General features: G+C 64.2%; 1 protein-coding gene across 1 annotated transcript in view; it reads right to left on the bottom strand.

Annotated features, from left to right (window-relative positions):
- Nucleotides 1-6,187, bottom strand: part of FOXO6 (forkhead box O6) — a 28,936-nt gene extending 22,749 nt beyond the window's left edge. The window contains exon 1 of the mRNA XM_068657803.1: nucleotides 5,051-6,187. Coding sequence (XP_068513904.1) covers nucleotides 5,051-5,497 — 447 coding nt within the window. The 5' untranslated portion in view covers nucleotides 5,498-6,187. The remainder of the gene's footprint in view (nucleotides 1-5,050) is intronic.
- Between the last annotated feature and the right edge of the window lie 9,285 nt (nucleotides 6,188-15,472).

Genomic DNA, 15,472 nt, shown 5'->3' with positions numbered 1-15,472 from the left:
CACCCTGGGGGTGGGCAGGGAAGGGACCAGCCCGCTCTGGGGGTCCCCACCCGGCACCCACGTCGCCGCCGCGCCCCCTCCCAGCGCCGGCCGCCTCCGCCCCCCTGGCGGGTGAAAGCAATCTTTGTGCCGTGCTTTCAGTTCTCCTTGCTGGCGGGCGGCCAAGGCAGCACATAATAATGAACAGATGCTGTCCAAAATGAGCTTCAGCGGCAGACAGGCAAGCCTCTCCGAGTGTCCTTCCGTAACCCAAAGTGCCTTTCACCTCGGCACTAATCAGGCACCTTCAGCGGGAGAGCAGAGCTGGCGCGCAGCGTCTGGCTAATTAAAAGTAATGCGGGCGGGGAGACCCCAGCAGAGCCGTGCCTGGCTCCCGAGCATCCCCGCGGCCACGTGTGAGCCGAGGGAGGCAGCGGGGCTGGGGGATGACAGCGGGGATGGAGAGGTCAGCGTGGGGCTGGGGGTGCCCCCATGTGTGGCAATAGGCATGACGCAGAGCTCCCCAGCCAAAAACTGCACCGAGGGATGGGGGCCAGCGTGCGAGTCCTGCCCCTGCCTCCACACACTGCAGGGAAGAGGCTGCCATGGAAATCCCCTGGGTTTTTAGCAAAGCGTCCAAAGCAAAGCTCCTGGTGGCAGCACCCTGCCCAGGCCCCCCCCAGGGCAGAGGAGCTCCCGTGGCTCCAGCCCGCTCCGCTGGGGCACGGCGTCCACACAAAATATTTATGAGGCCTTTTAAGTACAAAAGCCAAGCACCAGGAAATTCGTTTCCCAGCCCAGGAATCTAGCACTCACGTCACAGCACCGGGCTGCGGACAGCGAGCAGGAGGGAGGGATGCACGCATGGACACGCACGCGGGGATGGACGGACAGATAGACAGACAGATAGCGGGCGCCGGGCTGCGAGTGCTCGTCTACTCCGCAGGATCTTAACTGTAGTTTATATTCCAGCGGTTATTAAAAATAAGGTAGGGGGGGAAGAAGCTAAGAGCGGAGCAAGCTGTTCATTTGGAGCCTTTCCCTTGGGTTTAATAAAGCCCCACTCACTGCTGTAGTATCATTTTTATGCTATCATAAAGCCGGACCATTTAGCAGGTTTGTGTTACTTCAGCAGTTAGCGCTGCGTGAAAAGCGATTCCAGAAGAGAGGGGGAAAAAAAAATTAAAAAAAAATTAAGAAAGGGAAGGAAGATGAAAATCTCCAGAAAGAGATAGAGCAAGGTGGGAAGGAGGAGCAGATCCTGGGGGATCCCTCGTGGCCATGCCCCTGGCACTCACTGTGGTGCACAGGAGCAGATCACCGTGGCTCGGGGCTGAGCGAGCTGCCGAGCTGGGGACAGGGGCAGGCAAGGAGCCCCCGCTGCATCCCTGAGATGCTCAAAGGGTTTGGGGTCCCCCATGTGTAGGGGGGATCCTGGCCCTGTCCCCACTGTGGGGGCTACAAGGGGGCTATGGGCTCTGTGGAGAGGAAGGGACCGGGAGCCAAGCCCCCTGCACACCCTGACCTCACAGCACAGGGTCCCCGGGCCATCCTTGCATCCTAACGCCCTTTCTACTCCTTTTTCTCCCCATTTCATTCCCATCGCATCCCACGATGGGGACAGCAGCACCGGGGGTCTCTGCAGAGGCCCCGTGCTCCCCCAGGCCACCAGGACCCCGTGTCTCCACACCCCTGCCCGCCGTCACGCTGCAGCCCCGGTGCCATAGAGGAGGAGGTGGAGGGGAGGGCTGGGAAATTAAGGTTTGCAGCGCTGTCAGAGCCGCATCAAACAGGCATCCACCAGCTGATTGCTTGATTGTTATATTTTGGATGTCAAACCGGAGCGAGCAGAACCTTTAAAATGCATCCGTGCCGCTGCCTTTTTGACGGAGGGTGTTGGTTTCCCATTAACAAGTGGAAAGCGTGAGCTGGAGCAGAAAACTTCAAGCGCTTTGGAATTGATAAAATAACAACTCCCTAATTAAGCAGAACTGTCAGTCACGGGCGCCTGCTGCCCTGCATCGGGAAGCAGCAGCAGCAGCTCCCGGCGCACATGCCCGCGGCGCCAGCCCAGCCGCTGCGGCACTCGGAGCCCTGGGATCCTCCACGGGGCCAGAGCACCCCTGCCCCATAGGGTCCTGTCCCACTGCTGAGCACGGCCAAGCGTTTAGGTGCTGTGCCTCGGTTTACCTCACAGTAAAATCACGAAACACACCCTGTGCTGGCATCCTTCCCCTCCAAGGTACGGAACCAGCCCGAGGGAGCACGGCCCCGATGGACACATCAGACACCTCTGCCGGGTGCGGACGCAGCGTCCCCATGGCCGGCTGGATGTGGGATGGAGTCCTGGTGGCAGAGCCCACCCTGAGGCCCCGCAGGGAAGCCAAGCCCTCGGCCTGGCTCTCCGACCTCTGCGATTTGCTCTCCCCAGCATGGGGAGGCTGAGAAGGAGCTAATTAAAGAAGCAGCCCATTACCCGAGACCCCCCTCCGATGCCACTGTGCTCGGTAATGAAACGCTTTAAATCCGTGATGCTTCTCCCAGGCCTGGGGCAGGAGGGACGTGGCATCTCCAGGGGCTCTTTAATAAGCTTCGAGCAGCTCGTTACTACAAAATTGACTGCCCAGCGCTGCAGGTGCTCCCGCGGCTTCACCGAGCTGCCAGCCTGCCCTGGGCAGGGCACAGCCAGCAGGGACACGGGTGCTTAACCCCTGGTGCAACGGTGTCCAAGGCAGTGACAACCAAGTGGGAGGGTCCCCGCACACCGCTCCAGTGCCAGGACAAGGGAGGCAGCACCGCAGAGCAGTGGGGGGCAGTGGGGGGACAGCAGCAGAGGCACCGTAGAGCCACTCTGGCTGGTGATGGGACTCCTCAGGACGCATTGGAGAGCGCCAGGTCCCCGTCCTGCAGAGCCACCCCAGCACACAGCTCGTCCCTCGGGCACATCACACACCGGGAGCACAGCCCCGGGTCCCCACACCCCCAGCCCCATGAAACAAGCCACCACCATGCCCTGACACCACCACAGTTCTGCAGTGTGGGGCCACACATTTGGCCCCCCTGGCACACCCACACAGCCCCTCTGACCAACACAGCCCCCGCACCAAATCCATGACGCCCTGTGCAGGACGAGTGGCTCAGTTGGCACCAGACATCCAACAGCCCAGCCGCCATCCTTGTCCCATGGGACAAGGGACACCAGGAAGGGTGTGGGGGACAAGGGACAGAGCTGGGCGCCCGGCGTTGCTCCCACACGCTCCCTGCTGGAGGCTTCCCTGGGGGAGACCCACAACTGGGGCGCCGGCGCTGCTGGTGGCCATGGGATGAGCGAGGGGACAGCCGGGTGACAGCTGGCAGAGGGTGAGGCCACACCACGAGGGTCCTGCCTGCAAAGTCCTGCCTGTCCTTGCTCAGAGGCCAGAAGTCAGAGCTAGTGCCGGTGGGCACCGGACGGGCAGCCCCGGACAGGCAGCCCCCACCGCCTCACGCACCCACACCAACACACCCACACATCGCCACCATCCCCTTGTGGCCCTGTCTGAGCCCCTGCACACCCTGAGAAGACACCGGTCACCCCTCTGCAGGTGGCTTGAGCCCCATTGACAAGGGACAGGGAGGGCTTTGCCAGTGTCTCCTCAGCGGCACTTCCCACCTCCCGTGTGCCAGCACCGGCCCCAAGAGGCACACGCAGCCCCATCCCCATGTACGGCTCGGCACATGAACTTGTTTCCACACATGGCCCCAGCCCCTCGTCCTGCTCCTGGGGCTGCCCTTTTGGGGACACCCAGGGGACCCCCACATGCTCCACACCCCAGTGACTGGAGCTGCTGCCGGGAGCCCCCAGCACACCCAGCACTCCCAGCCACCAGCCCAGAGCCACAGCAAGCACCCTGCTGCGCCCCAGGCCCGCTCAGTGCGTGTCCCCCACGCTGTCCCCAGCAGGTGGGAGCCCTGGGGACACCCAGCTCCCCCCACACATGCCCGAGGCCGTGCTGGTCTCTCCAGAGGCACAGGCTGGAGCAGAACCACAGGACCAGTGCCTCCTGCTGCCTCCTCCACAGCTCCCGACAGCGCAGGACGGGGACACGGCTGCTCCGGGACCGCTGCCCCTGCACACCCAGCAGGAGCACAGCCTCCACCTGCACCAACAGCTCCCACAGCCCAGCTGCAGGTGGCACAGACAGACAGCATCTGGCCTCGCTGTTCCCAAAAGGGCCCTGTTTGCACCCAAAAGAGCCCCCCGAGCAGCCAAGCCAGGCTGGGCCACCTGCAGGGGACGGGGGCGCACGGTGCCAGCACAAGGTCAGCCCACCAGCGCGGCAGGGCAGCATTAGAGCCCCCGAGCCTCGTTACACACTAATCACGCTGGAGGTGACAGGGCTTAGGGGAGGGCTTAAGAGAAACCGTCTCCTTTTTACTGACACCATCTGGACACAGGCGATCTCTTCCCCTGCCCACCACGGAACCGGAGAGCAGCAGTGTGCCAGGGGGGTGGTGGGGGTCAGGGCAGCCCCCCCAGCCTCCGGTGCCCCCAGCCGGCTCCGGTGCGGCACAGCCAGGGGAAGGAGGCTCACAGACACCGGTGGGAGAGGGGTCAGGGGACGCGAGCTTGGAGCTGTGGGGTCTGCGAGGGGCAGGGGACGCAGCCCCCGTACTGCCACACGCGGGGTGCGAGGCAGCCTGGGGACACCTGCCCGGGGACACCAGGGGACCCTGCGCGCTGCACACCCCGGTGGGCTGGGAGCAGGCTGGGAGCCCCAGCACCCCCAGCACCGCCGGAATCCATCCCAGAGCCGTTCCCCCCGGAGCTCCCGGTGCAGGGGGGCGCTGGGGTCGCCCCTCGCCCCGGTGCCGCCGTGCCCTGTGCGGGGAGGCGCGGGGCGCCCCGGCCCTGCCCGGCACCGGCCCGAGCGCAGCCGGCGAAGCGGGGCCGAGGCGCACGGAGCCGGGGCACGCAGCGCTCCCCTGCCCGCAACCCGACCGAGCCGCGGGGCCACCGAGCACCGGCGGGGGGGGCTCCGGGAGCGGGGCAAAGTCGTTCAGCGGGGCGGGTGGGGGTGGTCGCGGGTACCTTCCATCCGGCGGAGCTGTTGCTGTCTCCTTTATCCTTAAAGTAGGGGACGTAGCGCACCATCCAGTCGTAGATCTGCGAGAGGGTGAGGCGCTTCTCCGGGGAGCTCTCGATGGCTTTGGTGATGAGGTCGGCGTACGAGAGGTTCCCCCAGGCGTTCCTGCGGGACGTCTTGGCCTTGCGGAGCTGTCCAACATCCGCACCGGGCGGCGGCGGGGCGGCGGCGGCGGCGGCGGCTGCTCTGCGCTCGGCCGGGGCCGCCGCCGCGTTCTCGGTGCCCTCGGCTCCGCCGGCCGCCAGCGCCGGGGGGGGCCCCGCCGCGCCCCCATCCTCGTCCTCCGCCGCGAAGTCGGGGTGCGGGAGCGGCCAGGTGCAGGAGCGGGGCCGGCTCTGCGGCTCGAAATCCGGGTCGATCTCCACCTGATGCGCCTGGAGCTTTTCTTCCATGGTCCCCCCCCCCCGCCCCAGCTCCCGGCGCTGCGCTCCCACCCCCCCCACCCCCCGCCCCCCGCCCCAGCAGCAGGTACGGTCGGTTTCCACCCAAAAAAAATTTTTTTTTAAATCTTTCAAAAAAATAAAAATTTAAAAATTAAAAAAAAAAGAAAAAAAAAAAAGGAGAGGAGCGCGGAAAGGGCTCCGGGGCGGGGGGAGACGGGCACGGGGGCGGGGGCACCGGTCCGGGTGCGGGTGCGGGGAGGCACCGGGTCCGTGCGGGCTCTACCGGGAGGCAGCGACCGGCTCTGCGCTGGGGAACGGGCGGCTAACGGGGGCGGCGGGCCGGGGGGGGCGCCGCATATTCCTCGGGGGCCGCCAGCCCGGGGCCAGACGGGGCTTCAGCAGCCGCGGGGCGGCTCCGGAGCGGCGCTTCCCGGGGCCGCGTCCATCGGCTCGGGCGGCGGCGGCGGCGGCGGCTCCGGTCCCCGGTCCCCGGTCCCCCCCCCCGGCCCCCCGGTCCCCCCGGTCCCCGGCTCAGCGGCCGCGCACCGGCCGCGCACCTGCCCCCCGCCGCCGCCGCCGCCGCGCTGCCGCCACGGGGCGGGCGGGCCACATGCTGGGGCGGCCCCGCTCGGTGCCCGCTGCCCGGTGCTCGGTGCCCGGTGCTCGGCGCTCGGCTCCGCCGCGAATGCGGGCGCCGCCGTGACACAGGGGGAGGGCCCGGGGGGGGGGGGGGGGGGGGGGGGCGGGGGGAGGGCGGGGCGGGGCCGGACCCGCTCCCTGTGCCCGCGCCCGGCCCCGCCCCGCCCCGCCCCGGCCCCGCCGCCCCACGTGGTGCCCCCCCCCCTCCCTCCCGTTACCCCCCCCCCCTCCCGCCCCCCATTGTTGCCCCGCTCCCGCCGCCGCCCCCTCATTGGCGGGAGGCGCCCCGCGGCCACGCCCCCTCCCCCTCCCGCCCGCCCATTGGCGCGGTGCCGCCGGGACGCCCCCGGGGGTCGCCCCCCTTCCCGCCGCGCCCCGCCCCGCGGGTGACGTCACGGAGCCGGCCGCATCCGCGCGTCGCCCCGGGCAACGCCGCCGGGCCCCGCCCCTTTACTACGGGCCCCGCCCCCGGGCCCGCCACGCCCCCGCCGGAGGGGCCGGGGGAGCCCCCGCCGCCAGGACACGCCCCCGAGGGCTCCCCGCGGCCTGCGCGCAAGCCACGCCCCCCGGGACGAAGCCACGCCCACTGCGCGAAGCCACGCCCCCAGGGCTGGGCGGGAGCAACACGTGCGGGGCCCGACCCGGAGCCGCGATCCCCGACCCCCGGTCCCCGACCCCCGGTCCCCGACCCCCTGATCCCAGCGAGCCCCGAGCCCCAGTCCCCAATCCCGCAGCCCTCTCCCCCTCCTCCCGCCCCGCTCCCAGCCCTCCCGCTGCCCCCCAGCTCCCATTCCCGTCCCCGTTCAGCCCCGCGGTGCCCCCATCCCTCTCCTGGCACGGGCAGCCCCCTCCGTGGCTGCAGGACCCGGTGCTGGGCTGCGGGTGCCGGGCACCATCAGGGCTCCTGGCACCTTGGAGCCACCCGAGCTGCCCAGCGCTGCCCATCCCGGCATGCCCGGGGTCCCGGCCCAGGCTCAGCAGCCCCCAGCCCCACGGTGACGGTGCCCGGGGTGCAGCCCCTCGCTACGGGATGGAGGCACAGAGCTGGGAGGGACAGGTCCCTGTCCCGGGCAGGGGCAGCGCGTCCCAGCTGAGGCTGCTGGCACCGGCAGCAGCAGCGCAGGGCTGGCTTCCAGCATCACCTTCCCCAGCACCTGGTTAATTATCACTTAACCGCCTGGCACCAGGCGGGAGCATCTCTATTAAGCCGGCTGCATGCTGCCACCAGCCCGTTAAGCAGCAGGCCCGGCTGCTCGTGCATTGCTGCGTGGCGAGAGCGGCCTCGGGAGCAGGGCTGGGGGCACCCGGTGCCACCATCCCAGTGACATCGGGGCTGGCAGTGGGGACATCCCGTGGGCATGCCCTGCTGCCCGCGGTGTTGGCACCACGTGGCTGTGCTGGGGGAAGCAGGGGGGTGAGTGCTGGCATTTTGGGAGGCCCTCCCCAGCCCCGTCCCACGCCGGCAGGTTCCCAGCCCCGCTGGAGGTGGCAGCAGGGCCGGTTAGCTCAGGCTGTGCCAGCGTCATCCCAGATTGCACAAGCGGCCGGTCCGGGATCACGCAAACCTGTCACCCCAGCTGCCCTCCCGTGTCCTAACCACGGGGGTGACAGCACCCTGCGGCACCGTGTGGCACCCTGCGGCACCACCCAGCACCACCCCAGCTGCCGATGCAGCTCGGTGGGACCGGGGCTGTCACCGCCATCAGAGCCAGGTTTGTGTCCCCAGGGGCCACCCCCCCACCTGCCAAATCTGTTCTTTTCCTGCCAGCTTCCAGCAGCATTTGGGCAAACCCTTCCCGCTGGGGTGTGGTGCACCCCCCAGCTCCACTGGCTCCACCTTTCTCTGGGTGTTGATGATGATGATGAAGATGATGATGATGATGAAGATGATGACGATGATGTCACTCAGCAGCTTGGGTGATCCCATGAAGCTGAAGCTCCAGGAGAGGTGTCCTGCGTTTCTCCAGCCTCAGCAAGGTGCCTGCCCTCTCCAGGGTGGGAAGAACGAGGCTGAAAGGGGACACAGAGCTCAGTGGGGACAGGGTGAGCAGAGCCAGCTCAGTGACCTCCTGCCCTGCACACGTGAACTGCCCCTTGCAAATGAAGGTGGCAGAAGGTGGCTGTGACTGCCCTGTGCCAGCGCTGCCCCCAGAAAGCACCAACCAGGCCTGCGACAGCCGCCAGCAAAGGGACCCCCCAGTGCCGGGGGCTGCGGGGTGCTCCGGGCCTGGGCACCTGCAAGGCACCCGTGAAGCTGGGCTGAACCTGCAGCACGAGGACCCCCGGTACCCCCAGGACCCCCAGGATCTCCAGGACTCCCAGGACCACGCTGAGCCCTGCAGCGTTTGTTCCCTGGGGACAAAGCAGGGCAGCGGGGCTTGGGCACAGAGCCACCAACAGCCGAAGGAACAGGGACCGTCTGCAAGGCAGATGGGGGCGTCTGCCTGTGCAAGCAGCCCGCCCTGTGCTGGAGGGCAAAGCCCGGCATTCGGCATGCCCTGCAAAATGAAGGTTTGCCCAAGTGCTGATCGGGGCCTTTGAGGAGTGGGTGTGTGATGGGGAGATGTCTCCTCGCCACGTCCCTACATTGCGGCGCTAAAGGATCTCAGGCGGCGCATATTAAAAAATGCTTTCACGGAACATAAACTGGGAGTTAAGCGAACAAAATGATAAAGTCAAAATGAAATATTTTTACTTTCCAGAAATGAGCTTGGTGTTTTGACATGATCGGAATAAACATTTTGACACTGCTGAAACAAGAAAGTCAAAGTGATTCCGCTAGACTTCTTCCTGGAGAAAATGGCAGCAAAATCGACAAGTTCCCAGGAAAAGGCTTGATTTCAATAAAAACCTGTTTTCTGATGGAAAACCCCTCCAGGCAGTGCCTTCCTGCAGCCCCACTCAGGGCACAGTGCTCCAGCAAGGCTCCCAGTCACCTCCTGGGATGGAGGCTGGGGGCTCCCCGGGGCTGGGGTCCTGCAGCCCCCTGAGGGCTCTGCCAGGACCGGGGGCACCCCAGGGCGCAGGGACCGTCCCCATCCCTGCCCACGTCCTCTCCCATAACCACATTGTACCGGGTGGTACATACCTCTGGTCAGGGGGCACGTCAAGAACAAAAGTTTTCAGTGGAAAACCCAAATCTTCATTTTCAAAGGGCTGAAAAACCAAGCGGACAGTTCAGGAGCGCGCTCGTGTAGCTGATAGCTCCATTTTTTGTGAGACATAGCTGGGGGGAACGTTTCTTACCAGCCTATGGCGTTCGCTCTCGGTGCTGAATTTTGCTCCAGAACGGCGCTGAGGGAGCGCTCCGCTCTTTAATAATAGCAACACTTAATAACAGTTTTCAGTGCTAATTCTTGGGACTAATTCCATGTGATTAGATGTATCTTTGCTCGATAGAGACCTGTGTTATGTCATGCAGCCAGTTCAGGAGCCCTCTAACCTCCCCTCCTGGCCCAGCCACCGTGTCCCAGCACCGGGCAGTGAGAGCTCCCGGCACAGCGCTCGGCTCCCCGGCCCCGCACCGGCACCGCCCGGATCCCCCGGCACAGCCTGGTGCCACCAGCTCCCTGCCATGTGCCACTGCCTCCTCGGGGGATCCCCATCCAAAGCAGGGACCATTTGGCAAGAGACCTGTGTGAGATGTGGCTGGCTCCTGGTGCTGGCTTCCCGCAGGTAAGGGCACAACACCCACCCTCGTTTCTGTGCTCCCTGGTCGGGCTTCGCCCTGCTCCCAGGCACGACTGCACCCAAACCAGGGCCTGGGTGCCCCCAAAGCTGCCAGCCCGACTCCTCGGGCTGAGATCAGCCACGGCTTCTTCCATAGCTTCAGCCTCTATTTGCATTTAGAGGTGACAACATCCCTCTCGGAGGGTGCATGGTAATGCAGCATCCAGGAGTCCCTGCATGAGAGCTTCCTAGTTAGTCTCATCTGCCTGAGTGAGCTGAAAACTGCTAAACACATTGAGTGTGTCAGACCAGATATTATCAGAAATAAGACTACCTTTCGCTGGCACCCACGGCTTGCAGACACACAGCTACGAGCTATTTAAATCTTTTCCAGCTGTCTCCCCTGCTTCCAGAGAGTCTCAGCCCTGACGGGCCGTTTAACCCTTCCCTTCCTCCAGGTGATGTGACTTCGGCTTGGTTCTCCTCTGCTGGCCCTCAGGAGCCGTGGTGCTCCCGGCGATGCGGGTCTCGGCATCCCCGTGGAGTGGAGGCAGGGAGGACAATGCCTTCCCCCACCTGGCACGGGTCACTTCTGGTCCCCACCACCAGCCAGCAGCCACCTTGCCCGGCTCCCCGAGCTCCAAGCAGGGGAGCTGCCCTCGGCCGGTGCCCGAGCTGTCCTCCACCGCCTGCAGCCCCATTCACACAGGGACAGTGCGGTGCAGGGGGCGTCTAGCTGCACCCCATCCCCTCCAGCCCCAGACTTTGCCCTGTTCTTTGCTCTTCCATCAATGACCCCGAGGCCTCCCGTGCTGGCACGCTGTGCTGCCCGTCCCTGCGCTGCCCGGCCAGAACGGCTGACAGGGGCCATCTGCCTGGGCTTGGCGTCCAAGCCGAATGTGCCGGGTGGTTTTGAAGGTCACTGAGCAGGGACTGAGCTGTATTTTCATACTTCTGTGTTTTCACACCGAGATACCCGCATTGCCAAGGTGGGGAGGAGGAGCACCTGCCTGCAGGAGGGGTGTGGGGGCTGCGTGCACGGCCCCCGCCCGGCCAAAGGGGAGGTGGGGAGGGTCCCGGGTGGAGACAGAAGGCGCTAGGAGGTGGCCCAGTTGGACGTCCCAGTACAACCAGGCTGCAGGGAGGTGGTGCAGGGATGAGCATGAGCATGGGTCTTATTTGCTCTGAGCATTTCTCTGCAGGGGATTGCTGCAAGAGGGAAATTACCTCCACCCAAGGCACAGCCCCTGGCTCCTGCAGTGACCGTGGGCATCATGGCCCCGTCACAGCCCCAGGTCCCGCATCGCTGAGAGCATCACTGCTGGGGGTGCGTGAGAGCATGGGGCTGGGCTGCACTGGGAGCCCCCCGGGGGGGTTGGCAGCACCCTGCACTGCCGGCTCTCTGCACCCTGCTCCCTTCTGTGCCCCCTCCAAATCCCCCCCAGCTCCTGCCTGCCCCAGGCAGCCCGGCAGCGGGTGCAGGCAGGACAGGGCGTGCAGGGGAGCCCAGCTGGAGGCAGAGGCAGCTGGACAGGCTGCAGCCTCGGGCAAGCCTGCGGAGATGGAGCTGAGCGGGGGCAGTACAGGGGGCTGGGTGCTGGGAAGCTGGGTGCCCCAGGGCCCCACCACACCTGGGCGTGACAGAGGGCTGCACGGCAAGATGGGGACGTGCACAGCTCAGTGTCTGACCTAGGAGATTTGTGGCCCTGCCCCTCCACTTTGTGCTCACAGCTGGATGTCCCCAAAGTGGGGGCGTCCTCATGGACTCAGGAACCTCCTTCCCCTTCCAAACCCCAGCCGGGGTCAGGCATCCCAGCCCGTAGGAGCCCACCCGAGCCCTTCCCCGCTGCCTCCCACCCCAGGGGGTGGTGATGCTGTGCGGGACGAGCACCCAGCTGTGCCAGTCCCTTGCTGGGAAGCCCTGGGTGGGTGCTGGCTGCACCCTGCAGGAAGGCAATGCTCGCCCCCGCCCCAGGCTCTTGGCCCCATGAAACCCTGGCTGCGAGCCCCGAAAGGGTGGCCAAGGGTTGGGGAGGCCAAAAATGTGCCTTAATTCCATGGAAAATTACAGATGCTTTTTTTTCTTTTTTTTTTTTTTTCTCCTGAAGGGCTTGGTGGTGTGTTTTCCCCGGCAGAGGCTCTCTGTTTGTGCTGGGGAGGGAGGCAGGTGCTGGTCAGAGGATATTTTTACCCGAGCACAGTGCTCGCAGCACGCCGTCCGACCGCCCCGCGCTCCTGCTGACCCCGAGCAGAGGGCGGCTCGGGGAGGACGGCCAGTTCCCGGCCCCTGCCCGCAGGGAGGAAAACCCTTTCCAAGAGCGCCGCAGGAACGCGCGGCTCCTCGCGACGCCCCAGGCTGCCGGCTCTGCCCTGCGGCTGCTCGGCCCCGTCCCGGGGGTGCCGGCTTCCAGCAGCAGGGCTGGGCCCCCCGCCCCATGCGCTCACCCACGGAGCCTCTCCAGCGGCTGGGCCAACACACAGCACGGGGCCCTCCCTGTGCAGGGTGGATGCGGTCACCTGCTGCTGGCTTGCCTCGGAGACAGACAGGTCAATTGGTGCTGCGTGTATTTTGCTTCCAGTGCTCCCCGGCTGCAGCAGTGCCTCAGTTTCCCCTAAGCCCGGTGCAGCATGTGGGAGCTGAGCTGTGCAAGGGGCAGAGCACGAGGTGCTGCTCCTGGACCTTCGAGACCTCAGCCTCAGCCCAGGCATGCTCCACACCTGCACCAGCACGCGAGCCCCTGCAAATTCTGCACAACCTCAGCCCCCAGGCTTATGGAGAAGTCCTGGAGCCCTTTAGGATGAGCTGGAGCCCAGGTTCTGCTCCCCACCCGTCCGGCCCCCATGCAGCAGGACATTTTTGGTTGTACCTGGGTTTGGGGGCTGCGGCCAGGGACCAGGAGAGCTGGGACTGTCTTTTCCTAAATGGTGGTGGAAACCCCAAACCCTTTGGTGGCTGGGCTTTATGTGCCATGTCCCCAGGGCTTTGTCTTTCTGCAAGGCTCATTGCAAAGGCTGTGCTTCCCTGCAAACACTCCTCTTGCCCATCATGGGTTCATCTTGCTTTGGCAATGAGCTAGGGAGACCGTGTCAAAGCCTGTTCTTGTCAGCAAATGTGGACAAATTATCTAATCTTCTGCGGGCCTACAACAAAATATATGTCTCGAGCCTCCGATGCACTGCAGACATGCCAATAGCTCTGCAATTAGCTGCTTAAAAGCTGGACAATCTGCACAACTCTTTAAGCACCAGCGAATACAGGATGGAGAATTTCAGTGCCAGGCAATCTGCACTCAAACGCTGCGCGCACCACTGCCCCGCCACGAGAGGTGGGGACGGGGCTGCTGCGCACAGGCTGGTGAAGGAACGCTTCGGCGATGGAAGCTGGCAGTGAAATCTTCACAAAGTGCACCGAAATTCTGCCCCAGCACTGAGTGCCCAGAAGAAGACCTGGCCCTGGACGGAGCAGGACAACAGCAGCGCTGGGTGCCTCACTTGTGTCAGAAGACGTCAGGATGGGAGCCCACAGGCACACCCCGGCCCACGAGCAGGGTTGACACGAGCCATGTCCTCGCTTTCGGGGAAGCCCACCAGCTCAGGCACGGGCAGCCCCCTGTTGGTGGCACGTCCCAAGAGGCTGGCCAGTCCATCAATGGAGATCTGACCATTTTTTCTTAGAAAAGACCCAGAAACACACATTTCCCTACTTATTGTAACAGAATGCATCTGATGGTGCCAATGCAACCTCATTTATGGTTGCTCAACACAGCGGAGGAGGAACTCTACACCGTGCAATTACTACCCCCTTGCAAGCTGTATCACACCTAAGTGATGTCCAAATGCAGCAGGACCTGCCCCGCGCCCAGGCGGTCCCAGCAGTTGGTGGGTACACACAAAAATGAGGGCACTGGGAGCAGGGGGTGTCCCAGAGCCCCATTGTGCTGTGCGTTGCAGGCAGCACAGACAGAGGGGCCTGAAGGAGGTCAGTGGGAAAGCTCAGCAGATTTGGGCCTTCAGCACAGAGAATACCTGAGAGGAAGCCACCAAGGGGTTATGCCTGCTGAAGGTGGTGTTTGAATCTCCAGACAGGGCTACAGAGAATGGCAGTGCCCTGTGTTTCACCCTGCAGGCACGGGGTGAGCTCTGCACAGACCCTCATCACCATCATTTCCCCCTACACGGGACAGACTTACAGGAACCGCACTTTGCACTGGTTTAGGGAGGTTTTGCCACAGCTGCTCCATAAGGATAGATATGGTGTGTTGAGGTGGGAGCACTTCATCCCCCAAAACCACTTCTAGAAGCCCAGCACTGGCTGTAAAGCCACACTGAAGGCTGCTCATTGACACCTCGAGCACTCCCACCGCAGCTGGTGCACGCCACCGGTCCTCTGCTCCCCCAAAGCACCGAGGGGTCACCCCATATGTTTCCTTGGAGCTCGGGTCCGTGGCCACCACGGACGTCCCGGGCCAACAGGCAGCAGCTCAGCGCGTTGAGCAGCGTCCCTGCAGCACGGGGTGTGCTGCCTGCCGGGGCAGGACGCGCTGGCCCCGTGCCCGGCGCAGGGCGGTGCTGCACTTTCTCCTTTCCACGGGGAGGCTGCAGCCAAGCCGACTTCCCCACCCTGAGCATCCCCACCCTGCCCGGCATCGCCTCCTCCCACCTCCCCGGGGAGCCTTCGGGAGGGGTGGCAGGCGCTGGGGCTTCGCTGCTGCCCCACAGGGGACAAATCCTCCCCCTGGGCTGCTGCTTCCTTTGGAAATGGTGGTGCTGCAGCACCAGCTTCGGTTGCTGGTTTGCCCAGCGAGCCCCCAGATGGTGATTTTGATCCCCTCCTGCCTGGGTTTTCACCGATTGTCCTCAGATCCCCTGGGTAGCCCTCGGTGGCCACCTCCCCATGTGCCCAGCTCTGTCTGGATGGCTGAGGCCGTGCCCGGAGATGTAGGACACACGGTCAGGGTGCTTGGGAAGGAGATGTGCTCCTCTCTGCACAGCACGCATTAGACTGCACCCAGAGACCCCACGTGTGTTGGGTCATGGTGGGCACCACAAAACTGGAGGCAGTTCAGGGGCTGGCACCACGCAGCTCCAGAGGCTGGAGGGTGTTTGGGGAGAGGCGGAGGGCAGTGGGTTTGTGCAGCCAGAAAGCTCTGGGGAGTTTCAAGACCGCCTGAGCGGGGGTCACTGGGAGGGTGGGAGGATGAAAGGCAACAGGCACAAGCTGATTTGGGATCGGTTCGGACTGGATATGGGGAAACACGTTTTCATCACAGGGACGTCAAATGTCGGAGCAGGTTGCCTAGGGAGGTTGTGCAGTCTGTGTCCTTGGAGGCGTTCAAGACCTAACCGGTCTTGAAAAAAGTCCCTGAACAGCCTGGTCTGACCCTGCTTGGAGCAGAAGCTTGCATGTCAGACCTCCAGAGTCCCTTCCACCCTGAATTTTCCTATCATGCTTTGTTGCTGCAGGTGGTGGGGTTTTCTTTTCCTGTACAGCTTTTCCCTTATTACCTCTTCTGTCTGAATTCCTTAAAAAGCCATTTTGCTGGTGAAGGAATGTCTTGGGAATGGCTCTCTGCTTTCACTTCAGGAGCATTCAAGATTGTTTCCATTTTCTGGTGGCTTGGGGGACTTTTCACACCCGTGATTGATAGCGAGCCGCATACAGCCAGCCCTGCGTGA

This window comes from Anas acuta, chromosome 21 (genome assembly GCF_963932015.1).
Source record: "Anas acuta chromosome 21, bAnaAcu1.1, whole genome shotgun sequence".
Lineage (NCBI taxonomy): Eukaryota > Metazoa > Chordata > Aves > Anseriformes > Anatidae > Anas > Anas acuta.
This window is presented reverse-complemented; position numbering and strand designations above follow the sequence as displayed.